This window comes from Protobothrops mucrosquamatus, unplaced genomic scaffold (genome assembly GCF_001527695.2).
Source record: "Protobothrops mucrosquamatus isolate PMUCROS unplaced genomic scaffold, P.Mucros_1.0 scaffold387, whole genome shotgun sequence".
Taxonomy (NCBI): Eukaryota; Metazoa; Chordata; class Lepidosauria; order Squamata; family Viperidae; genus Protobothrops; species Protobothrops mucrosquamatus.
Window position 1 is genome coordinate 605,622 of NW_015386719.1, and position 27,227 is coordinate 632,848.

Here is a 27,227-nt window from a genome sequence, read left to right on the forward strand (position 1 = left end):
TGCCCGCCACATAAGTAGGAACAAAGCTCCCACATTTATCATTAGTGTGATCTATCACTGGGAATTTAGGGGATCTAATGCAAACTTCCAATTGTGTGAGGATGGGTTATCTGGGAGCTCAGTTAACTCCTGTGCAGCAACTGCCACCAACTTACTTCTCAGAGTTGTGATAAGAGTAATAAAAACAGCTACGCTCTTCCTTAGGTTTTGCATTATCACGGGTGGACTGTTTTTGCGTGGGGATTGTGTTTTGTTTTTTCCTAACATAGGACACCTTCAACATCATAGGAAAGCAAGGGCATTATCTTTTAGCAATGGAGATGTCCCGAGCAGCTTTTTCTGGGAAGTGAACGGACATACCACCATCCCTCCCCCACTCCGGAGCATGAGGAGATTGCTCCTTCCTTTTATAAACTGCCCGCCTCAACGTAAAGCTTGCTGGGCTTCTTGCAAGCTCAGTCGCGTCTGCGTGCCTGCTCGCGAGATCTCGAAGCTTGGTTTTTTTCCTCCACAGCAGAAGAGTCGGGGAACTTTCCTAGCCATCCAGCTATCCGTCCGCCCACGGAGGAGCAGTGGCTTTGTAGGCCCGCCCATCCCCGCTTTGAGCCAAGTGTCAGTTTTATAATCTGCCATCTGCCTCAAAGCACTTCTCCGTCGCGAGGAGGCAGAGGTAGCAGCCCGCTGGGCGGATGCCTTCTTCTTCTTCCTCTCCCTCCTCCCTGAAACGACGAGAGTAGGACGCTGCTGGCTGGGTCGCCCTGCAGGGGAAAGCAGGGCCACGCTGGACCGTGGCCTCGCTCTTTCTCTGAAAGGCGCTTTAGCTAGCTGAGGCTCCTGGCAGCAACACAGCAGACAACCTCTACCCCGAAGCATGCCAGAGCCGGGCCAGCATCCGTGAGCTCCAGAAGCAGTGCCCGAATGCGGCTCCGCCCTCGCCGGCCCAGATCCTTCCCTGCTCGGGCTTTCCTCCACCTCCTACTCCCCTCGCCTGGAGACAGATAGAGGAGCGGTGTCTCGGTTCCTAAGATCATTGGAAATATGTGTTTTCCGATGGTCTTAGGCAACCCCTGTGAAAGTGTCATTCGACCCCCAAAAGGGTCGCGACCCACAGGTTGAGAACCGCTGGGCTAGTCCTTCCAGAAAACTGGCAATCAAATGGTCTCCTTTAATTCAAACAATACATGTAAGAATAGAGGGAGATCCATTTGATGATTTAAAGGCGTTAATATGGAAGCCTAATTGGCAAAGGAAGAAAGCCAGAATAAGGTTGAAAAAACTGGGATTTTGACTTATTAGAGAGGATTTTATATTGCCAATTAGAGGGTTAAAGGGAGATGTTGAGATAAGGGGAATTTTGGTTATTAGATTTATAGTATTTGGAAAATAGCTGAAAATAAGGATTTTATCAGCTTAATATTTAAAAATTGGACTTAAAAGGGAAAAGAAAGTTAAATATTATGAATATGTTTGATTTATTGATTAACCCAGGCAGTATATATAATGGTTTTGATTTATTAAAGGGGATATTGTGTTATTAAGTAGATGATTAAATAAGATGGGAAATAGATAACTCTTAGGAAATAGAACAAGATTATATTCAAATAGATAAAATATGTATTTTGGATATTATAGTTTGTTATGAAGTGAGATAAGGGAAATTTTGGTTACCCAAAGTCTGGAAATTACAAATATTAAAGGTTAAATTGGAATATTGATAAGAAATTAAAAATTGAGTAAACTTAATAACAGGATATGGATTGTTTATGAAGATTGAAGGTAATTAAGATATGTATAAGCTAAAAATCTATTGATAAATGTAATAATGATGTTCTTATTAAGTTGATATAATTAGAAATGTACTAACCTGAATATGAGACAGTAAATGTTAAGGGAAAAAGAGAAGAAATATTCGATATTGTAATCTGAGATTTGCACTAAGATTTTGTTATTGAGCTATTGTAACCCAGTCACCATGTTGCTTTTTAAATATTCAAATGTAAAATTGGAAAACTAATAAAATATTTTAAAAAGAGGTGGATGAAGACATCCTTAGATAGAAATACAGCAGGAATGGAAAGTGACTGATAGAATATTTGTAATTCAGGGTTGAACTGTCAGGTCCTTGATTCTCTCTGAGCTTAGTGGGGTTTTTTTGCAGACATTTCATTACTAAACTAGGTAACATCATCAGTGCTAGAAGGGAGTGGGGTTTGCTCTTATTTTATAATATTAGTGGCTTGCCCTGTCAGTATTAGTGGGGAGTGTTCTTGGTGATTTCTTGATTAGGCTGTTTACTATTAGCTTGTTTGTCTATGTCAGTAGTTCCTTGATTGGGTTATCATTTACTTCTTGATTGTTGGTCTAATATTAATCTTGGTGTTAATCTCTCAAAGTATCTCTGCAGAAAAATTAATTTCTGTGGTCAGGTTTCAAGATTCTACCAACTACCCTATCAACAATATAGATTTTTCCAGAAATCCCAGTGCTTCATGTTTCCTGAGCTTGCCAGTTTTATAGAGCTTAATATAAAGCCCATTCACATACACATAAAATACATGTGGCAGTCAAGCATCACATAATAATCATCAACGAATCCAAGAAATGGGCTCTGTCACACAGATTATTGCATGACCATGGCCATCTCCAGGTTTATTTGCAAGGACTTCTCATAAGGAAAGTAACCTGGATTTGGAAAGTATAATAATTTAACTACTGAAGATAATAAAATCTGAATATTCTATATGGCAATCATAGCTCTGCAGTATGGCAATGATCATGAAGTAATTTGGAAAACATCTGAAAACTAAAAGAACAAGAAAAGTATGCATTTCATGAGTTGGGTGGCCCTTCCCTTCTGCACTGCACCAGAATTCCACAGCAACATCTAAGGATCTTTCACAGCTGGGCATTGCAGGGAAATATCATAAGCTGCCTATAACAAATAGCAGTAGCACTTAGATTTATATGGTGCTTCATAGTGCTTTACAGTCCTTTCTAAGCGGTTTACAGAGTCAGCATATTCCCCCAAAATGAAAGGAATATGGATGGTGGTATACAGTATCACATGCCAGATTCTAGGGACTGGCTCAGGACCTCATTATTGGCTTTGTTTCCATTGCAGAACCAACTATTTCCACTATGCCTGCTGTCTGTCAAGATACTGAAAGCCAGTATTCTCCCCTCTTATATGCCAAGTAAGTTCCTGGCATGTTATGGTTGAAAAATAGAGTTGAGTTACTTGTGTTGATCTCACAGAAACAGAAATTTAGAAAAGCTGAGCTCAGAATTTTAGAGATTGTTTTGTGACTTAGAGCAAAATAAAATATAATAAACTTGATTGTTTACAGCTTATATGGGATATCAATCTTTTTTTTTCCAACAGCATCTCTTGCTTTTGTTTCAGATTTTTCCACTGATTCTCTGCCACTAGTCCCTAGGTTTCATTTTCCTGTTAATGCACCACTCTGTCTCCAACCCAAAAGCATGGTTTTCAATAAATTTCCTGCAGTGAATCTTCAAATAGTCTTTTCTGGAACCCAGATCAGGACATGCTTTCTTATTACACTTTTTTCTATGAAGAGGATCCATCTTCTACCCAGTTTGCACTGCTCCTATATCTCGTTTGATGTTTTATCTCATTAAGTTGAATCTCATTTCCACTACATAAAATTGTTTCTAAAAATTCTACATTTTAATAAGAGTTTCTCAGAATCTGAGGACTTCTGGTTTTGTGCCCGTAGCACATGGCCATGCGAGAGTGGACCTCCGCTCCCCACGGCTAGTTTCGTCCTGCCAGGAGAACCCAAGATGGGTCTGAAGTTGCCTCAAAGAGGTGATGCTGAAGGAGGGGTGCCCCGTTGATCACGAAGCGACAGCAATCGCTTCGTTTGATCTGGGGGAAGCCCTCCGAACCTGACAGGAGAAAGGTTAGCCGCATGTCAGTGTCTAAGCCACACATGTCAAACACAAGGGCCCGGGGGCCAGATGCGGCCCGCGAAGTGGTTTCATGTGGCCTGCAAAGCCATCCTGGAAACAGTGAGGGAACGGCCCCCACTGCCTTGGCCCTGGCCACACCCACCCGGCCCCCCGAGGTCAACCACAATGCTGATGCGGCCCTCAATGAAATTGAGTTTGACATCCCTGTAGCCATTATATTTCTTTTGTTTCTTAAGCTGTGCTGAATATTTGAAAAAACAATTACCAAGTTCTTCTTTTTCCTGCTGTAGTTTTTGGATCTCGTTGCTACGTGACTTTGCATCTGCCAACAGCATCGCAGGAGATATTCAGAACCCAGACTGTCAGGGATTCTTATTACCCAGTCTGGAATGAAACATTTTATTTTAGGATCCAAACCAAAATCAAGGTAGTGTAATGTAATTGCAAATAGTATGTATTATTTGAGCTTACAGGATAAACAAATCCATAAAATGTTATTGCAAAATGGACTTTTCCAAATGAAACTGTAAAGTTTACTCCCTGATTTGATACTTGAAAAGGAAAACATACTACTGAAATTTTTGGCTTCTATCATTTGGAGATGCTTGCATGCCTGAAAGTACTTATCAGAAGTTTTGTGTGTAGGCATAGAGATCAGATAGTTAATGCCTTTTATTCAGAGATTACCATTAATCCCTTGCCAAGATTGGAAACAAATACCCTGAGGTTGCCAGTAGTGAAACATATTCCATTACACATATTTAATGTGAGGGTTTTAAAATGCCAGTGACATCTGTTATAAAAAAAAAGAGTGCTAATAATTTCTGGGAACTTAGTAGACAGGGGTTTTTTGGGGGGGAGGTTTCCTAATATAATATCCCAGAAAATACATTTTGATTAAGTTTTCAGGTGAATTTTCCATCTTTCCTGGAAATGGGGCTGTATATATTTATTTAACCACACTGGCATTGGAAGAATTATTTAGATGAAACAGCACCTAGGACTTTTTTCATCATCTTAATGTCAGCTCTATGCTTTGATCTTGGAGATTCTGACCCAAACTGGGATAGGGTTGTAGAGGGCTGGATATCATTGCTAATTTGGCACTAGCAGAATGATGAAGGACATGACTAAATAGATGACTTAAAGAAGAGTGGAGAGAGATTCCAGTCTAAGTCAAGACAAAACCTTCAGTATCTACAATACATCAAGATGTCATGAGCTCTAGGCAAAGGTCAGAATTTCCAGAATTTCCCTAAGTCTATAGCTAGACTTGATTGTTTCTAATTGCGGAAACTGAACTGCTTGGGAGTAATAAGACAAGCTATTATTTGCAAGTGGAATATGATGTCTAATGTGATCTGTCAAAGAACTTATAGGCCTTTCTTTCTTGGCTGTTTTGGTTCTTGACACAAAAGCATTTGTATTGTCACAAGGTAGAGAACATGATTTGGAATTGAAATGAGAATTCAGAGGCAGTGGAAGATGCCCTTAGTACTATCTCCTGAGATCGCCAAATGATCATAATTATTGATTTGGCTTCTGTTCTTCCTTCTCTTTGTTCTTCATCTGAAAGGACCATAATTTTGAGCAATAAGTTGAGACACCATAAACTGGAACAATATTATGAAGATAGGATCTTGTATTTTTCCAAAGACTTGAGGTAAAAATAGCAGCCTTTTTTAAAAATTAAAGTTTCCAAGTAGGAACAAAAGGTAATTATCACTCATCTGAAGTTAGAGATTTGCCATAACAGATGGTATCAAAAACTGCTGAGAGAAATAAGAATCCCTCAAAAACAGACCTCCATCATAAAATAGAAATAGACACAAAGAAGATATTATGAAAAACATTACCTTTCTACAGATTTTAAAGAGTTAGAATTGTTGGCTGCTGAAGTTTCAAATACAACTTGGATTTATCCATTTATGTATATGGTAGTGGAGAATATATAGTACCTTCTCTCAACAGTTTCCACATTGATTATCCAAAATAAGATTCAGATTGTGGGGAGTATAAATGAAATAAATAGATCCTATACATCTATATAAATAAAAATGTAAATGTTCGTTTGTTCAAAATCTTAAATCTCCAAAAGTTCTTCACCGATTGCTTTGAAATTTTGACACAACGTTGCATTCGAATACGTGTGTGTTTTTATATACCTATATTATATAAATGTCACACCTGTGACAGGTAAAACATGCTTTTTTGAAAAACAGCGCCATCTGTTGGACGTAAAAGCAACACATGCTTTTACCAGACTGAGCCACAGCAACGTGTGGCCAGCTACAGCTAGTAAGTAAATAAATTAGCAGCTATATAGAGTTAATAAGATTGACTAATTAGATTTCTTACTCTGACTATAAGTCAATAACCAAAATTCCATCAATTTGGAAGAAAATATTACAGCAGAAATATCTACATTGTCATCAGTAAAAAGGTGCCTGCAATTGCCATTTCTTCTCTTCTGTCCCCAGAATATCATACAGTTGAATGTTTGTGATGCTGATCCAGTCACCAATGATGACATCGAATTTATTGTTCTTTTTGATTTGTCAAAAGTCCAGCCTGGAAATCCAGTCTTTGAGAAATTCTCCTTAAAACCAAAGGTGAGGGCCAAAAAGTTATTTTGAAGATAATGTAGGGTACAATTATTCTTTATCCCTAATAGATGTTCTTTTCCCAAGTTTATTAAATGATACATTTCATGGGTTTTGTGGAAGGAAAGCACAGATAGAGTGAAATTTAAGGAAAAGTTTTATAAGCCTAGACATAAGTATAAAGTGTTTATTTTGAAATGTGGAAGTTTATTTCTGTGGAAGTACAATTTCTATCCATTTGCTTCACCAAAAATCAAAACCAAAGGAGGCTCAGGCAACCGTTCCTATTAAAATAGCAGGTGGCCAAGAAAAGAAGTGTCCTTATAAAGGGGATTAGGCTTTCAATCACATGTCATCTAAACAAAATTTGAAGCAATCTCAACTTCCTTTCCTTTCCTTTCCTTTCCTTTCCTTTCCTTTCCTTTCCTTTCCTTTCCTTTCCTTTCCTTTCCTTTCCTTTCCTGTGGACTGCATATGTTAATGTTGTCTTCATTACTGTACATTTTATAAATGTTTTTCTATTACCAGAAACAAGAACAATCTTATCATTATGAATTTCTAGAAGTGGAATTCAAGCTCTCAGATGTGTAAGTGATTTGAAAGCTGATATAAAACATTAAGTCATTGTTCATAGTTTGGTTCTTGGAAAATTCCTTCTTTGAATTATTCAGCAGATAATAAAGCTTGTTTTTTGGGTATTTGAGTATCCTATCCTATCCTACCTTAACCTGTCCTACCTATTTTGTTTAGTAAGCCATACAATTCTGCAATGATCTGTTACAGAATTCAATATAAATATATTCTGATACATTGCCTGAATTTATGTAACATAACAGACTGAAGCAGATCTCTGTTCATATAGCATACTGTATTCCAGGGGTGTCAAACTCGCAATATCACGTGATGTGTCGCGATGTATTGCAACTTTTTCTCCATTGCTGGCAATGGGGTGGACGCAGTTTTGGCATGATGCATCCGGCCGTGTCCCGGCAGTTTGACACCCCTGCTGTATTCAAATAAATGAAACATAATATGATGTAACTTTGTTCTGAATTATACAATATGCTAAACCATGTTGGAGTTCCTGCAGATATTGAACCACTATTTTTTCATCCCTATTTAGCTCATATCATGTGAAAACAACCATTTGGATGTTCCACTAGTTCTTCTATATGCTGTCCATAATTAGAACAGAATCACCCTTCCAACTCGATCTCAGGATGAGTTCCCTGTCCCAAACAAATTCTCAAAAAGATGTCCAGTTCTAGAGCACTTTTGTGGTTGTTGAGTCTGTTTCCTTAACAATGGAAATAGCCCGTTTCTGTACTGCATTGTCAGAACCTGGATCCTGGCATGCTAATTTGATTTGAACAAGGATCATTAGCCACTAATTCTGCATTATTCTGAATTTAAGGAACTATATTTCTTATTTTTATTTATAGATTGCATAAGTTAGAAGTTATATAAAACAGGGGAAAAAGGTCTGTTTCTGGTCTATTTGGTGAGCAAAAGACTTTTTCTTCTTCTTTTGCTTCTGTAATAATTATAATCAATAGGATCTTTTCACGATGACAATCATTTTGTAATGGCTCCATCTCTATTCAAGGAGGTTCTCCAGGCTAAGCATGAGCCCTAACTCAGATATTTTATTTTTGTAGGTGGAAGAGAAAGGAGCTTGCTTTATTTATTAAATGTATAATCAGCCTTTTTGCTTCTATAAGCACCGATGGTGAATTTACAACAAGAAAGAAAAATACAAAGGTGTTTAATTGACAAATTATCTTATCCTTTAATTCAGTGCTGTACTGAAGTACTGCTGGTATTGTTTTATTTTTGGATTATTATTTCTATGGTTGGTTGAGTGGTGCAATAGCCTAGAGATAAAGTCCAAAATCTGGAGATTGAGAGTTCAATTCTAGGCAGCGATAGATGTTTCTCTATCAGAGTGCAAAGAGTAAATATCTGCTCTGAACTCTGGATAGGCATCAGGAAGGGCATCCGACCAATAAATGCTCAGCTCCATTCAGTTACCTTTCAGTTCTTCCCAAGGACCTGGGATAGGCAGATGTTGCTTGAGATATTGTCACAGCTTTCCAAGCAGAACCATTTTAAATTGACTGAGGGTGACTTTGTCAAAGTAAATGGTGTTCAAGTGATGTTCCAGTTGTTATGTTGTTGTTATTATTATTATTATCATCATCGTCATCATCACCACCACCACCACAGTGGTTAGAATGCAGTACTGCAGGCTAACTCACTGCTCACTCCAGGAGTTCGATTCTGACTGGCTCTGATAGTCTTCCATCCTTCCAAGGTCGGTAAAATGAGGACCCAGATTGTTGGGGGCAATATGCTGACTCTGTAAACTGCTTAGAGAGGGCTGTAAAGCACTGTGAAGTGGTATATAAGTCTAAGTGCTATTGCTATTGCTCAGTGGTCGGATTCAAATATGTGAACAACCGGTTCTCTATGTGGATGCCACTTCCGGAAGTCCATTCTGGGCCTGGGAAACAAAAAATTAGCTACCGGTTCTGCCGTACTGGTGCAAACTGGCTCAATCCCACCACTGCTATTGCTATTATATTTTGGGTTTGGTTTTTCCACACTCCATTATGTTTTATTGGTGTCCCTTTAAATTCAGTTCATGGACAAACTGATAAAGATGTACTGAGTAAAGAATTTTACTCTGTGTCACAATGCACAAACATCTTAATGATTTATCTGTCTGTAGGAGTGTCTTCAGCTGTTTGTATTCCCTTTCTTGATCTTGTCAGTCATCCACAAAGACTTATTTCTAAAACAGCAAAGACTAACAACATTGGTCTTATTTGTTTTGTTTTTTTGTGTATGTTTATTTTTCTTTTTTTCCTCTGCTTTTTAGGCCAGGCCCTTCTGAGCAACTCATTTCCAATGGTGTCCTAGTGGTAAGTTTATCTGGAATCTTGTGTAAACCAGCCTTCTATAACTTGGTACTCCTTAAAGGTGTTGGGTCCGTGTTAACCACATGGGCTGGAAAATCTGCAAGAGGCAGGTTGGGAAAAATGGGTATATGCCATCATTTTTCTCCATAGGAAGCACTGCATTGTAGGATATGATGTAACGCAAGGAAAGAAATAGATCAGAAGTTCTATACACAATGTTGCATCTTTGGTTTTCATAGGCCCGTGAACTTTCCATTTTGGATGTAAAAGTGAACAAGGAGGATAATGAGAAGGTTTTGAAAGGTATGTCCCTTGTTCGTTTGTGTACATGTGTGGGTAACTTTTAGTCAGTGTTGACTCCTGCTGTTTTTCCTGCAGTTTTCAAGTGGTCTGTCATTGCCTGTGTCCCAGGGCTGAGAAAGAGGAACTGGCCCAAGGTCACCCAGCTGGCTTGTGACTAAGGTGGGATTAGAACTCATGGCCCCTGGTATCTAGCAGGGACCTTAAACACTACACCAGACTGGCACTGTCTTTAGGGACTTTTTGTCTTACATAACCAGCTGGTGTTTTACCAGACTCCTTTTAACTGCAGAGGGATTATTAGTTGCAGTCCTGGACTGATTAATCAGGTAATTTAATATGTAAAATACTCTTTTAATTTATTAAAAAGACAAACCTGATAGGCCCGTGGTGGCAAACCTATGGCATGCATGCCAGAGGTGGCATGCAGAGCCCTCTCTGTGGGCACGTGCGCCATTGTCACAGACAGAGGGACCCAGGGCTGGGCTGCTCCCCTCCCTCTCTCCATGCATGGGGAGTCCAGGAATAGCTGAGAGAGCTGGGCAGGGTGAGGGAAACCTATAAAAGGAGCAGGTTTTGGTGGGAGAATGAGTGACCAGCATTTGGTGCAGACAGCGAGCAATAGAGTGAGCAAGCACGAGTAACCAGTGGTGAGTTTCAGTGGCTGCTGCTCCAAGCCCCTCGACCGGCCAGCCACACAGGGGAGAAGGAGGATAAGGGGCGGCCAGGTGTCTGGAGCTGCCTTGGTTGCTTTCTGGGGTAGGCCCCAATGAGGCACACCAGCTGCCCAGCCTTGTGGAACAGCAGTGCCTGGGCAACGCGCGGGGCTGAGCAGGAGGCGGCGGTGGTGAACGTTGTATTGCCAGGCCTGGCCGGCAGCAGATCTGGAAGTGAAGCTGTGCTACCCATGGTCATGTTGTGGCACATGCCCACCCCTCCCCGCTGCCACCCATCATCCCGCATGCTCGTCCTGGAGGTGCACGCGGGATGATGTGGGGTGGCAGCAGCAAAGGGTGGGTGCATGCCAGATCCCGCCTTCCCCCACCGCTGCCCCTACCAGTGCAAGGATGGGTGTCACAGCTTCACTTCCAGATCTGCTACCTGACACCAGCGAGCGCATGGGGGCAACAGTATCCATCAGCAGCCACAGTCTGCTGGCTGTCCTGCATCATGGCGAACTGGCCATGGAGCCCCATTGGTGCGGGAGGAGACAGCTCCGGGATGGCCAGAAGGAATCCTTTCCCTGACCTGGGCCCCATCCACTCGATAGCTCTGACGGGGGCAGGTGCTGCTGCTCTAACCAGCCAACCATGCAGGGAAGCAGAAGGAGGTGGAGGGGCAGACGGGGGTCTGGGCAGCCAGTGCGTGAGATCCGCTGCCTCATTAGGCTGCCAGCGAGCAGCTGAGGTGGCTCCAAACCCCTCCATGTCCTCCTGATTCCCTGCATGGTTGGCTGGTTAGAGCAGCAGCAGCCTCCCCCATCAGAGCTGTCGAGCGGATGGGACCCAGGCCGGGCAGGGGCTTCCTTCTGGCTGTCCCGGGGCCATCTCCACCTGTGCTGATGGGACTCCATGGCCAGTTTGCCATGATGCAGGACAGCTAGCAGGCTGTGGCTGTTGAGGACACTGTCAGCCCCATGTGCTCACTGGCCTCTGTGTGCAGGGGCTGATGGTGTCAGGCAGCAGTGGCCCCAGCCACTGCCTCACCTTGCCTTGCCCCGCGGCAACTGGCCACCCCGCCCTGCTTCGCCTCACCTCACAGGACGAGCCTCCGGTCCACTGCCCTAACCTGCCAGAGACCCCCCTGGATTTCCCCCAACCCTGCCCGGCCCCCACAGGCATCTCTCCCCACAAGCATCATCGAGGTGGCCATGTCCATCCCAGCCACGCCCACCTAGTCGGCTGTGACCACCACAGCCACGCCCACCCAATTGGCCACACCCACCTGGCACCTGGCAATAAATGAGTTTTGGGTTGCAGTTTGGGCACTCGATGTCTAAAAGGTTCGCCATCACTGGCAGTGGAGAATATTTAAAGAGTATGATTTTAAAGTAATTACTGCACATGGTAAATATTTACTATGATACATGTATTAAAATATTTTTCAAAAATGTGCTGACTTTTTTGTTGCTCAGCTTTGAGTAAATTAATAATAATAGTAAAGTTGGAAGGGACCTTGGAGGTCATCTAGTCCAACCCCTTGCTCAGGCAAAAAACCCTATACCATTTCGGACAAATGGCTATCCAGTTTCTTCTTAAAAACTTCCAGTGTTGGTGCATTCACTGCTTCTGGAGGCAGGTTGTTCCATTGGTTAATTGTTCTAACTGCCAGGAAATTTCTCCTTAGTTCTAGGTTGCTTCTCTCTTTGGTTAGTTTCCACCCGTTGCTTCTTGTCCTGCCTTCAGGCACCTTGGAAAATAGCTTGACTCCCACTTTGTGGCAGAGCTTGCTCACCACTCTTTTTTGACATCTGTGTGAAACTGCTGGGTGAGGTCATTCAATGGCACAGGATGTGGTATTATCAGTATGCAGATGATTTTAGCTGAAATCTAATAAGGCTATTCTCTTTTAACATTGTGTATTTTGTGGGACTTGATTCTTGGTATGCAATAATATTTAGAGTACACTGTTTTTGATATAATGTGCAATGGTAGTTCATGATCCCTATCAATATGCAGATCTATCACATCTGAAGCATCTGAATGTTAAAGTGGAAGTAGTGTGAAATCTGAAGAAAATCCTTAATTTTATATTCAAATTATAAAATGTGAATGGCAATTGGCAAAATGTGAATTTGAGGTGGAGTTCAATTTTTTTAATGTGTTGTATTTTCTTTGTATCAGATTTATGAAAACAAAAAAAAGCCCAGTTTAATGTATCAGCTGATATTAGATTCTTCAGGCTATATTCACTTATGTATACTTGGTTATAAATTATCTAAATTTTAGCAAGACTTTTGACCTAATCTAACAATTCTTTCATATTCACAAGCTGTAAGCAGAATATCCTTTTATATATTCATAGTATTAAATATTGTATGTATGAAAGAGACATGGGGTTCTATGTCTACTGTATGTCTGATCCATTTGACAAAGGATGCAGTTCAATAATTTATTTATCAATACAAAATAACAAGTGTCCATGCTAAAATAAAGTGTTCAACAACACATTTTTGGAAGCATAAATATATAATGTCTAATTTATCATGTATTGTTTTATTTTAGCCAATAAAAATGTGGTCTTTTCAGTCCAACAATCTTATGAAGGAACACAGAAGACAAGCACAAATTTAGATTCCTTCCGCTTTCATTGCATAAAAAGCTTTGGACCAGTACTAAAAGTTAAAACTCAGGTAATTGTCTCAGTTATCATGTACCCACAGCAGCACAGGAAAATAAGTATGAATGTATTCCTTTTCCATGGATGCCCAATTATTCATTGGGTTATAGTGTAGCAATAAATAAATAGCCATCAGTACCATCCTGCTGAGGTTTCAAAGGGTCTTGAAGATTTGGGTCTTCACCCAGGTCTTTGACAAGTGGCCACTTTTAGATTGTGTGGGTTGGTTCCCCCCCCCCAATCTGGTCTTGTTATTCTTGCCATCTTCACTCTTTGTTTTTGTGGTTTGCTATTTTCTTGTTTTCACTTTTTAAAATAATTTGAAAATGGTAGCCAAAATATGATGAGACAGTCTGTTTCCATATAGCTGTTGAATACGTACATTTCTTTATCCAAGACTTGTGCTAGATGGCAAAAAGGTTTCCGCTGAGCCAGCAAGAATTACTGTAAATTTAATGAAGGTTCAGAAAAGTTAAAGGAAAATAGAAGAAAAGAGTCCAAACAATTCTTGAGGTTCAAGAATTTTCAGATTCAGTTAGGTTTTTTTTTTTGATGTAAAACTTTAACCTGCCTGGAATTTTCCTGAATGAAAAGTTCATTCAGTGACTGAAAAGCCTGCTAATCGTCATTATCATGATCACCATTAAACAATAAGTAATCTTCATTTTTAGTATACATCTGTTTCATTTGTCTCATCTTTTTTTTTCTTCCCAGAACATTTTAGCTAACGAGGACAGTGATTCCGATTATTCTTTAATTCTGCCTTTGAAACTGCTTCCAGTTGGCTATCAAGTCAAAGTTGAATTACCAATGGGGAAGGCAAGTTTTGATTCTTAAAATGAATGATCACATTTCCTGATATTGTTAATTTTTTTTAAAAAAAAAACAGCAACACAAAAGGTTGCTATTCAATGTAACTGACTGCTGGTCAGAAATCATACATAAACTACTTCATAAACTACGTAATGTAGTTCATACATAATATTATATGTATATAATCATACATAATATCCACACATAATATTCATAATATTCATACATAATGTGTAGTTCATCCATACATACATTATGTAGTTCATACATAAACTGCACAATCACTGCTTTCAAAGAGCTAATGGAAATCTCTTATTGTGAAGTAGGGAGCAACATACTAGAAGCTCTATTCTGTCTTCAAAATACGAATTACTGAAATTTCAAGAATAAGTCTAATATAGCACTTTCTGAGTTTCTTTATTGATTGATAAAATGAATTTAAGTGCTCTTATGCCTCCTCAGTTGAACAAATCTAAAGAGTTCATTTGGTTATTGTTTTTTCATATGCCCAATTTATTTGTCCCTCTATCCCTTTTTGGTCCAGATTCACTGTCTTCACTAAGGCTTGTTTTTTGCTTTTTAGGGTAGTACCTTTGACCTGTATCTCCAGGTAATGGACTGGTAAGGTATTTTCTTTTTTTGGCATAGTTAATACACTGAGTGAATGCAAAGGAAAGACAGTTTATCCTCAGCATAAATGACATGTGCACCATTTGAGGCTTGCATGCAGCTCCCTAGTATCTCGTTCGTACTTCTTCAGAAATTCAGTAGCAAAACTACCTTAATTCACTGCTTTGATTTCACCCTGCTTTGGTAGTCTGAAAAGTGGGAAGGAGAACAGTTTCCCTCTGTGTCTCATCTTTGCCCTTAAACTTTTCACAGAGAGTTTCCCCAAAGCCTTAAACAGTTTTCCCAAACCTGAAAAGGAAAAGGAAAAAATCAGCCACAGACCTTCCTGTAGTTAAGAAGCTGAGATGTAGCTTCTGACCATTCAACTATTCTCCACTTCAATACTCTTTGAATGAGAACTTGGTTTTTCTAATTGTAGTCTAATCTGCTGTAGGCTTCAGATATAACTTCATATCAACATAAAAAGCCAGTCGGGTACCCATGAATTAATTTTTGTGGTATTGCTGGGCATGCTCCAATGTTCTAAGGCTGGACTTCCTCCCGAGGTGCTCCCTTTGCATAGAACAGCGGTTCTCAACCTATGGGTCGTGACCCCATTTGGGGTCAATCGACCATTTCACGGGGGTCGCCACGCAAGGCTGTCCGCCATTTTTTTCCCCTTTTCCGGTGGGTACCTTACCTCCCTTGAGCTGGGCCAGCTGGTGGTCGGCCTGCTCCGTCTCTGCCGCTTGCCAGCTACGCCTCGGCCGGCGCAGGGGGTGGAACCACGCATGTGCGGCGCTCCCGGGCAGGGAAAGTCATCGACTTACGACCGGTTGGGTAGTCCTCGACTTATGACCGGTTTAGTCCTCGACTTACGACTGGTTTAGTCCTCGACTTACGACTGGTTTAGTCCTCGACTTACGACCGGTTGGGGGTCACAGCATTAAAAAGGTTGAGAACCACTGGCATAGAACAAGTCCATCGAAGGAGGAGGAAATCAAGGCTTAGTGCAATGAAGAGCATCCAGCAATCCTCAACTGATTGGCATGGGGCTGATTTTGATTCCCATACAGACCTGAAACCATATCTGGTAAATGCCTGTAAGTTGTGAATTGATATCAGCTAACGGCATTATTGTTTAAATGATCTGACATCTAGTCTATGCTTAGCAGTGATGTGGCTATTTCTGTGTCCCAGGTCACAGAATCTTGATGTGCGTTTGGGCTATGAGCTTTGTCCTGATGAGCAGGATTATCTGCGTGAAAGGAAAAAGGTTGTTGCAGATGCCCTATATAAGCTTTTTAATCTAGGAGAGGAGTTACAAGAGGATGAGGTATGTGGACATCTTGTAATTATTTGCATGTTAATTAATTACCATCGTGTTATTGCCAAACATAATTGTGCTTGCACAGCACGTTAGATTGAAAATGTAAGTTCAGGAGCTGCCATGTGTATGATTCTAACCGAGATTGAGGTATGCTATGTTGTCTGGGCACAAAATGGAAGCCATACTGGATTTCTAGAAATCAGCCTTGTTACTTAAATTCATGGAAAGTTCTGGATATCCATTTTGGATCTGGACAGATCTAAACCTCTGTTTGTATATAGTTTGATCCTACATATAAGTTGACTATAAAGAGAGCCAGTCTGGTCTAGTGGTTAAGGCACTAGATTAGGAACTCAGAAAGTGTAAGTTCTAGGTCTGCACTAGTTATGAAGCCAGCTGGATGAATTTAGGCCTTAGGAAAGAAGTGATTGCAAACCACTTCTGAAAAATCTTGTCCAGAAAATTGCAGAGGTTTGTCCAGCTCCTTACTTAGGAGCCAAAATTTTATAAACTTTTTAAATGCATATCTAAATCTTCAGCTCTCTTTATTACTTAGCCTAGATCCAGTCAAAATGAACAAAAATACCTAATGACATAAATATATATCCCTCTTGTCCATTTAGTCTATGTTCCACTCATGCCTTTCTTAACAATTAAACATTATAAAAAATTAATTAAACATTATCAAAAATAATTTCCCCTTATGTAGATGTCAAAAACTCATCTACTACCCCGTTAGATAGTTCTAAAAAAACCCAACAGTATCCAATCCATATAACCATTCAATATCATCATAAAAAATAAGCTCATTATTTAGCCAGTTAGTCAGATAAACCAATTTTATATTTTTCTTTTTACTCCCAACCATTCTTAAGTCCCATAAATAAAATTCTGACTCCTGTTTTCTTTTAGTGTCTTTTCCTCTTTTATTGAAATTTTTATCATCTTTCAAGTCCACTTCCAATTTCCATGAAGTAACTCCAATAAATTTCTTATATTTCAATTTGAAAGGAAAATCCACAATGTCCTTTTCAGTGTTTGAATGAACATCTAATTGCATTTGTAATGCAATGAATCCATCTCAATTGTTTCCAGAAGGATTTGTTCATTTTCAGTTGTTACTTCTGGTTCCAGTAAAAAAATTATCTTCACATTCCATAAATCAAACATTTTCTTTAAAGTAGCCATCTTGTGCTCTGGTAATTGACTTTCAAGGTTTTGTTTTATAACTGATATATAAACAAGACAGCTTTCCTACACAAGAGTTTTTTCAATTCACTCTTTCAAAAAAAAAAAGGTTTTTTCCATTTTAAATTAAAAAAAATATATTTTATTTTATTTTAATCTCTTTAGTGTAGTTTTTGTGAGGCAGGCAAAAATCAATAAAGTTGTCAGACATTTCTAAATATTATAGTCCCTGAAATAATGACAATCACCAAACACTCATATTTAAACAAAATCTCTCTTTAACTGAAGAATAAATTATAATCTAAAAATTGCATTAGAATGAGGAATGTCAGTTTTAGTATCCATAAATTTAGGCTGTGATATAGCTGTGAACTCACCTGAACTCACCTACCTGCTGCTGAATTCACTAACCAATCGGGGAAAAACTTCATTTCTACGACTTATTCATGAAGTGTGACAGTATGAAGGACATATGTTAATTTCAAGTTTCTTTCTTAAATCTAGAGGAAGAAAAAGCATCCTCCCTCAATAACTGGAGGTGAAAAAAGCTGTGACATTGTTTCCCTTTGGAGACAGTTAAGCTGCCATTTTCCCCACTGGAAACTGGAAATACCAATTTGATCTATTAAAAGATAACTTGAATTTATCTTCTAGAATCCAAGATTGGTCTATGGCCAAAGTTACTGTTTATATTATTGATGAAGTGATTGTATATATTTCTAACAGGTCCCAGTGATTGCTCTTGTGGCAACTGGAGGTGGTATCAGAGCGATGACATCATTGTATGCTCATCTCTCAGCCTTCCAGAAACTGAACCTTTTGGATTGCATTACATATATCACCAGTGCTTCTGGATCAACATGGTAAAAACTAAGAGAAATGTGTTACATTTAATTAGAATTCCAATTATACTGGGCCCAGTGCTGAGAACATTATGTCTGTGGAAATGAACTCAATTAGAAAAATACATCATTCAGCCTGCTTTACCATGATGAGTACTTTTGGGACTTCACTCTCTGTACTCCTTCATTAGAGGAGGACGATGAAAGTCAATGTTCTACTGAGCAGAAAGAATGGAAGGGATGCCTTGGTGGAGCAGAAATATCCCACACCCCAATTCTGAATGTAAAATGATTCAACAATATTATTGAAGGCTGGATTAAAAGTTGAGAATCAGGATGAATATTCATATCTTTCAGCCAGAAAAAAAAAGATGAAATTCACGTTGGGGTTAAAGATCACTATAAGTATAATTAGAATTGAATTGTCCATGTCCACTATATGTCAGCATTTAATAAAGGACAAGAATAAATTCTTCTTCTTCTTTCAAAATATGCGTCCAAAGGGTTAATTAAAACCACGTGGGTGGAATTCTTTGGGCAATTCAACTTGAAAAATAGATACCGACATCAGATTTAACACTTTATAAGAACAGGATATTTCTAAAATGCTTGTAAATATACTATGAATATAAACTAGTGGAGAATTTGTTTTTATTTTATTAAATATCATTTTTCCTACTACTGCAGGACACTGACAAATTTGTATCGTCATATTGACTGGTCCCATCAAAGTTTCAACGACCATATCAGAAATTTGAAAAGACAGTTGATCAAGAACAAAAAGAATACTATTTCTAGTGAAAGATTGAAGCAGTATCACAAGGAGCTAACTGAGCGGATCAAAGCTGGTCATCTTTCATCTTTTACAGCACTCTGGGCCCTTATTCAGGAAGCTTTTTTCCACAAGGGAGTATGTTAATTATTTATTATGCAGCAAAGATGTGATCCCTAGTTTCTCCTATTGAAGCAGGAATGTGACATCATGTAACATCATCTGTGCTGGTGAGTGTGGGTTGTCTCACACTTCCGAGCACTGATGATGTTATCTAGTTGAGTAATGAAACATCTGCAAACAAACAACCAGGCTCAGAGAATACCAAGGATTTCACAGTTTAACGCTAAGCTACATGTACTCTGTTCTATTGAATGATGCATATGTTAAAATATTTATTTTGTTTCACTTTATTTGAAGGCGAATCCTGGTAAGCTCTCAGAACAGCAACAGGCTTTGACTCAGGGGCAGAACCCCTTTCCTATTTATACAGCCATAAATGTCAAACATGATCATGTCAGCACTTTTGACTTTAGAGGTGGGTACTCACATATCAGTCTCTCCACTTTGGAAATGTAGGTTTTGGTTGCATGCTATAGGCATTGGAAGAGAGGAGAAAAAGGGAAGTGCATGAAATGTTGACCTTGAATTTAATAGAACAAGTACTTCCTATTTATCACAAATCTCTTAAAGTACTTCTACATGGATTGTATAGAAAAGGTTACATTATACTCAGTTCTACCCAACTTCATCAAGGCAGAAAGATCATGCAGAAAATCAAAGATAAAAATGTAGTACTATAATATTTAAGCTATTGATAGGTTAGAGATGCTTTGTTGTTGTTGTTGTTGTTAGTTGCAAAGTTGTGTCCGACCTATCGTGACCCCATGGACAATGTTCCTTCAGGTCTTCCTGTCCTCTACCATCTTCTGGAGTCCATTTAAGCTCATGCCTACTGCTTCAGTGACTCCATCCAGCCACTTTATTCTCTGTCATCCCCTTCTTCTATTGCCCTCATTCTTTCCCAGCATTAGGCTCTTCTCCAGTGAGTCCTTCCTTCTCATTAGGTGGCCAAAGTATTTGAGATTCAACTTCAGGATCTGGCCTGCTATAGAGCAGTCGGGGTTGATCTCTTCTAAGACTGACCGGTTGAACGCCTTGCAGTCCAAGGGACTTGCAGGAATCTTCTCCAGCACCATAGTTCAAAGGCCTCAATTCTTTGTTGCTCAGCCTTTCTTATGGTCCAATTTTCACAGCCATACATTGCAACTGGGAAAATCATGGCCTTCACTATACATATTTTTGTTGGCAGGGTGATGTCTCTGCTTTATAGTATGCTGTCTAGATTTGCCATAGCTTTCCTCCCCAGGAGCAAGCGTCTTTTAATTTCTTGGCTGCAGTCCCCAGGAAAATAAAATCTGTCACTACCTCCATTTCTTCCCCATCTATTTGCCAGGAATTGAGAGGGCTGGATGCCATGATCTTGGTTTTCTTAATGTTGAGTTTCAAGCCAACTTTTGTACTCTTCTTCTTCACCCGCATCAAGAGGCTCTTTAGTTCCTCTTCACTTTCTGCCATTAGAGTGGTATCATCTGCATATCTTAGGTTATTGATATGTCTCCCGGCAGTATTAATTCCAACTTTTGATTCATCCAGCCCTGCCTTTCTCATGATGTGCTCTGCATATAAGTTAAATAGGCAGGGCGACAGTATACAGCCTTGCCAGACTCCTTTCCCAATTTTGAACCAATCAATGGTTCCGTGTTCAGTTCTCACTGTTGCTTCTTGACCCGGATATAGGTTTCTCAAGAGACAAATAAGATGGTCTGGTACTCCCATCTCTTTAAAAACTTGCCACAACAATTTGCACTGATAAGAGTTGAAGCCCAAAACATCCAGCAGGGAACCAGTTTCCTGTCCTGATCTAAGTTATCTCTGCTTGCATTGTTATTTAGAATAATGAAAACTGTTATCCTCTACATCAATATTTTGAATGTTTGAAAGAACCTGCTTTTGTTTTTGCTGAGCAACTAGGCCTTTTTTAAAAAAAGCATCCATGTTTAACCTCCAAAAACTTAGTATGTTGAAAGCTACTGATTCAAATCTATATCTGAGTAAGAGGAAATGACATTATCTTTTATCGGCCAGGAATTACAGGTAGTTCCAGAAATTTTCTTTTAGAAACTTATGCATAAGATTTGAATAAGTATTTAAAGGGCTATAAATTATTCCCTTAAACAGCTTTTCATTGTTCTCTATTTTATAAACATAGTGATGCAAGTTGTTCTTTGAATAAAAACTTCTGGTTCATGCTTTGCACTTAGATTTGTGGTAGATGTCACAAAAGTTATCAGGGTAATTGGGACAAGATGGTTGTTTGTCTGATGCTATTTTTTTCTACAAGAAATCTCTCTGGAGGTCTTTCTTTCTTTCTTTCTTTCTTTCTTTCTTTCTTCTGATTTAATTAGATTAATTAGATAATCTTTATTGTCATTTTTTACTCTGGGCACATTAGCAGACATTAAAAATGAAATTTAGTTGCTTGCTCTCAAAGTGTACACATACTGTACATAACACACATTTAAACATGCTATATACAATATAAGGACCTGTTCAATCAGTCCTACCAAGAAAGTAGAACTCTTGAAATGGACATCATTTCAAAAGGAACTTTTACTGGGAGATGTTGACAGCAGGAATAGAAGGCAGGATCTGAGGGTTTCCCACGTGAATCAATTATAACCCCACACCAACTGTCCATCTGGATGGTTCAAACAGGCCAATCCACAAGTATGAAAATGCTGTGAGAATGGGGTGATAAGGTGCCGCTTCCAAGGCTGTTTGGTCTCTCTGCGCTGCGTCTTCTGTGCCCGGAGATAAGGCAGATGTCCGGAGGCACATTCCATTCTCACCCCAATGGAGAAACATCAAAGAGGAATAGAGCAAGGAATAGAGCAAAGGAAATACACATCAGCAACCCCAAGCTTCCGCCTTCCCCTCAGGAGAATGGCAGAACCTGAAAAGAACAAGAAACCCCATGGTCATAGAAAGACAGGATTCTGACATATAACATATTTATAAACCCATACCATTACATATAAATAACATCTAAATATTAATCACTGTCCATCTTGAATACATAATTAAAAAGGGAAACTTTAGAGTTTAGAGTATGGAACCAAACTATGACTGAATCTGAATGTTCTGCTTCAGATACCACCGAGCTTCCTCCCAGAAGGTAACAAGGAAAACAGGTTGTGAAGAGGATGTGTAGTGTCCCAGACAATCTTGTGGACCCTGCTCAAGCAATACTTATATGCTATGTCCAATTTCATCTTTGCATCAGTAGCCAACCAAGCTGTCTTTCACTCTTTTGTGTATCCCTTTGTTGCAGAATGGCTGGAGTTCAATCCTTATGAAGTGAGTTTCCTAAAATATGGTGCACAGATTCGCTCAGAGGATTTTGATAGCGAATTCTTCATGGGAAGGGTGGTGAAGGAGATCCCAGAGTCCCGGATTTGCTATCTGGAAGGTGATCTAATTATAAGCTAAAGGAAAATACAGCAGAACTTATCAGAGAAATCTTGGAAAGATCCTGTCTTCCTGGGCAGCCTTAGGTTTCTAGCCTTTTTACTCCAAAGTACTCAGAGCTCCATTGTGTCAATATTCCAGTGAATAAGTAATCTTCTCATGTTGTTTATAATAGCAAATATAATACTATATATAATATATATATATAACACTATATATATAGTGCATTGATGCATTGTGCAAATCTAAGATGATTGGATAAACATCTAGCAAAAAGGTGGTTGCTTTGGTTTTGATATTCCTGGCTTTTGACTCCTGTTAGGATTTCCTTTAGGTTCTCCAGCTGTGTTGTACTAGAGTCACCTATTTTTATTCTTGTCATAATGACTGAGTTGGTATAGTATAATAGATTAGATTAAAATGAGGCTGGGTGCTTTGTATTCAGTCTGATTAGGGGACCAAGCCATTGTCCTAGTATAATGTGCCATCATTTTAAACCAGTGGTTCTCAACCTTCCTAATGCTGCGACCCTTTAATATCTCATGTTGTGGTGACTCCCAACCTCCCATCCAGCTGGCCGGGGGGTATCAAAAACTTGACCAAAAAAAAGAGGAAAAAATGGGAAAGTATAGGTAGTCCTCGACTTACAACAATTCACTTAGTGACTGTTGGAAGTTACAACAGCACTGAAAAAGCGAATTGTGATCATTTTTCACACTTATGATTGTTGCAGCATTCCCAGGGTCATGTGATTTACATTCGGATGCTTGACAACTGATTCGTACTTATGATGTTCACAGTGTCCCAGGGTCACGTGATCAATGGCCAGGGGGCATGGCCAGCTGATCACTCAGGTTGCAGAGTGCCTGTGGGGAGGAATCTGTAGGTCTCTGGGATGGGACTGGAGTGGGTGCCTGCCTGCCTTCCTTCCCTCTGATTCGCGCTTCTGCTAAATTAGCAAGCGGCATGTTTTCTAGCATTGTTCCTTCCTTCCTTCCCTCTCTCATTGTCCCTTACTTCCCTCCCTCTTCGTCCCTTCCTTCCTCCCCCACTCTGTGCCCAGGAAGGGACAAGGGGAGGGGGATAGGCTGCCAGCGTGGCTGGGGGCTTTGCTGCCGGCAAACCTGCCAGTGCACAGGCAGAGACAGAGGAGAGCTTCGCCCAGCTCACTTGCTCAGCTTTGCCAGAAGACATGCCGCTTGCTAAGTTAGCAGAAGCTCCAGGATCAGCACCGGGCTACAGCTGATTCATGCTTCTGCTAAATTAGCAAGCGGCATGTTTTCTAGCAAAGCTCGAACAAGCAGCTACAGCTGATCTGCGCTTCTGGGCTGCTCTGCAGAAGCGCGGATCAGCTGTAGAGGCTCGCCCTGATCCTGGACAAGAGGGAAGGAAGGAAGGACGAAAGGGACAAGGGGAAAGAGAAGGGAAGGAGGGACAAAGAGGGAGGCAAAGGAAGGAAGGAAGGAAGGAAGGAAGGGACAATGGGAGAGGGAGGGAAGGAGGAAGAGACCAAGAGGGAGGTAAGGAAAGAAAGTTCCAGCCAGCAGAGGCTTGGCAGTCCGGCTGCTGAGAAACAACGCAAGCCAAGGAGAAGGTGGCGGTTTTCTCCCAAAGGGGGCTCCTTTTCTGCACCCCTTCCCTGGGTTTGTGGGGAATTTCTCATCACCAACGCTGACAGGTGCTCCTTCAAGCCCGCCGCGAGCTTTCTCGCCCCTTTGCTTCTCCCCCCCCCCGCTTTCGTGAGGATTGTGGCGCCCTTGGGAAGCCGACCGTGCTTTGAAGCTTAGCAGAGGAGAAGGAGTCCCTTCCTCCTTCCCTCCCTCTCTCCCTGTCAAGCCCCGGCGGGCTCAACATGAACGGGCAGAGGAGGAGTCGAGGACGGGCGGGGTGGCAAAGGAGACCGGCTGACAAGTGCAAGTTTGGGGGTTGCCAACTGATGGGCGCAGGAGTTGGGTGCTACAGCAGCCTTCCCTTCGCTGACCTGTGTGCAGGAGAAGAAGTCAATCTGGTTGCTGCACAATGAGTCTCTTGGGAGGGTGGGGTCTTGCTCTGCGCCTGCCCTTCATGTGCCCCCTGCAGGGCACATTTGGTAGAGTTCGTGCAGACGGCCGCCAAGCAGCATATTTTCCACAAACAAGTGAGGTGGAGCAGAGGGGAGGGAGGGAGAGAAGGCAGTTGACAAGCCCTGCCTAAGACCATCGGAAATATGTGTTTTCCGATGGTCTTAGGCGATCCCTGTGAAAGGCTCGTGCGACCCCAAAAAGGGTTGCGACCCACAGGTTGAGAACCGCTGTTTTAAACCATAATAGGCACTGTTTATTTGTTTGGCTATAGTACGTTAGCTAAACTCAATACTTGTGCTTTGTTAATGTGTTAACAGTGGATATGACATTATCACAATAATCTTATTAGCCATAATGGTTTTGTTAATACTGTGATGCTAAATTGTGTCTGCAGTATTTAATTAGCTGGCAGTAATAAATATTTATAACAGTTTCTCAGTCTAATGAGTCTATATCTTTTGATACAGTTGAGATGGACTATAATTTGAGTTAATGCAATGTCTTGTAGGTATCTGGACTAACATTTTCAGTCCAAATCTCCTGGATTGTTTGTACTGGACCGCAACACCAGATGAATTCTGGGAACGATGGGTGAAAGACATGGAAATAAAGCGTAAGAATTTCAATACTATTTTATTATTTGTTTTGGCGGAGTTTTTTTTTAAATTGGTTCATTTACAAAGTAAAATAAAGGAGAGAGATACTCTAGCCTCTTCTGTTTCTGGTCACATACTCAGTCAGATAGGAACTAATTGTGGGATCATTGCAGTTACTATAACCTATTATTCAAAAAATTATAGATAGTTAAGAAAATAGGGACTGTTCTGATTTATGAATATTTTGATGTTTAAGGAAAATAACATTTCTAGATTATGTATTGATATAGATCATTGCAACCTTTGCAATACACACATATAATAATAATGAAACAAATGTGAATATATAAAACCTTGGGATTCTGTCATATATTTCTTAAATATCTCCTCATTAGATACATGGAATTTCTCTGTGCCTGCTCATAACCAGGAGTGAAACTGTCGCCTCCTAGCCCCAAACTACAGCAACAATGACACATTTGGAGAAACTTGTACTTATATGCCTATTCTTTAGGGCTTGACGATGGAAGAGTGATGGTGTTGTGCTTGTAGAATTATAATAATGAGCTATTTGTTTAGTATTTCCTTGTGCACAACTTTGATGTATAGTCTACTTTCCTGTTCATATGTAGGTGATACATATGAAAAGATCCATCTGGAATCAGTGCTAGAGAAAAGGCTAATTAGCAGGCTGAGCCTGTGATAGGAGAAGAGCTCATTTTTAAGTGACTCAGATCTATGTCTGTTTTTGAAGGGCATATTCCTTTTTGATGCCACCATTTTCAATGGAATATGCTATATTAAAAAAAAAAGCCTCAGTAATCCAGAAGTGTTATATTTTGAAAACAAAAGGAAAAGTAGCCATAAATGAAGTATCTCTATATTTTGTTTCAGATGAGAATTATTCTTCAATTGATTATCCTGCCACGGTCTACAAACCTCCAAGTTATCCCGATGGAAAACTTTGTGAAATCTTCAATGACATTTTAACTAATCGACCTTTAAGTGGGGAGAATCATAACTTCCTGCAAAGCTTTGCTTTTGATAAAGATTATCTGCATCAGAAAGAATTCATGCAATGGAGTGGTAAGTGAGAATGATAATTTCTAGAAACACTCTAAATGTTCAGAATTGAATCAGTTTGGAAATATCTCCAGTCAGTTTCATAACTATGGAGTTACAAAGGAGATGGCTATATAGTCCTATGGTATCTATTCCTTAAAAGATGATCTTTGATCTAGATCAGGGGTGTCCAACTGCTGGCCCACGGGCCTGTTACATCATGCGGAGGCCGCGCCCACTCCAGCTCTGGCAATACAAAAAAAGTTGCGATACATTGTGACATGTCATGACACATCACTAGATGAGAATATATTTTCATGTATTATAGAAGTGGTATAGTAAGAAGGGTGTTTTGAGGGTATGTGACTTCCAATTATTCTTTCTGACCTTGTAGGGGACAGAAACAGCACCTTAGGGAAGACATATGATCTACAGGATTCTTGGATAACTTTCCCTTACATAAAAATTTTCTCTAGAGGAAAAGAAGTATCACGTATATATTTTTTCAGTCCTGGGAATATTTATTGAAACACACACAAGTTTATCTTGTTTCTTTGTCAGGAAATGACCATGTAAAAGGTTGAATTTGGCTTTTGTTTACCCCTGGAATGGTTTTTCCATTTTTCCATTCCCAATGGCCAATGAGACACAAAACAATTCTTGATCATTACACATTTGGAACAAATGGGAGTTGTTCCCATGTTTCATTTTCATAATAATCTATTTTCAGAGATTTCTTCATTAAGCCAAACAATGACATTACCTGTGTAGCCTCTTAAGAATGTGAAAAGTTTGCTGGATTGGACCAAAGCATTATTATTTTTTTTGCTGGTAGACTTTCTAGATGGCTATGGAAAGTCCACCAGCAGCCAAGAGGGCAATAACATTTGGTTACCTGTTTCTCAGTATTTCATAGTCATTCATCAGAAATATATTCTGATCCTGTTAGATTAAGCCACGATGATTACTAAGTAATGTCATATGTCAAGTTTTCCTACATGAATTTGTCTAATATTGTTAAAATGGTTATTGGCCTATTTTATTTACACATTGATGGCAATGTGATGAGGTGATAATTACAGCATTCAGAACATTAACTGGGGAGGAATAGGGTCACTACAAGATTTTACAATATTCAGAATGTTATAGTTTTAGGATCAATCTCTAATGCTTAATAATAAAAAGCTGTTCAGTAAACTATTAAAACCATGGGTAAGAAGCTGGCAGAATTCCTTTGTGGGTTGAATGTATCTGTCATTGTGTTCAGAATTCAGCTTTTAATATGCTACATGGATAAAGCAATATTTGCAGTGTCTTGGCAA

At 39.9% G+C, this 27,227-nt stretch overlaps 1 protein-coding gene across 1 annotated transcript in view; it reads left to right on the forward strand.

Moving 5' to 3' along the window:
* The window catches only part of LOC107287425 (cytosolic phospholipase A2 beta-like), a 40,915-nt gene that overhangs the window by 6,780 nt on the left and 6,908 nt on the right, over nt 1-27,227 (forward strand). Inside the window, exons 2-15 of the mRNA XM_029284131.1 lie at nt 6,417-6,548; nt 7,068-7,126; nt 9,421-9,463; nt 9,700-9,763; nt 12,985-13,112; nt 13,814-13,918; nt 14,496-14,533; nt 15,722-15,857; nt 17,766-17,902; nt 18,569-18,791; nt 19,074-19,191; nt 22,048-22,185; nt 24,756-24,860; nt 25,738-25,929. Coding sequence (XP_029139964.1) covers nt 6,417-6,548; nt 7,068-7,126; nt 9,421-9,463; nt 9,700-9,763; nt 12,985-13,112; nt 13,814-13,918; nt 14,496-14,533; nt 15,722-15,857; nt 17,766-17,902; nt 18,569-18,791; nt 19,074-19,191; nt 22,048-22,185; nt 24,756-24,860; nt 25,738-25,929 — 1,618 coding nt within the window. The remainder of the gene's footprint in view (nt 1-6,416; nt 6,549-7,067; nt 7,127-9,420; nt 9,464-9,699; nt 9,764-12,984; nt 13,113-13,813; nt 13,919-14,495; nt 14,534-15,721; nt 15,858-17,765; nt 17,903-18,568; nt 18,792-19,073; nt 19,192-22,047; nt 22,186-24,755; nt 24,861-25,737; nt 25,930-27,227) is intronic.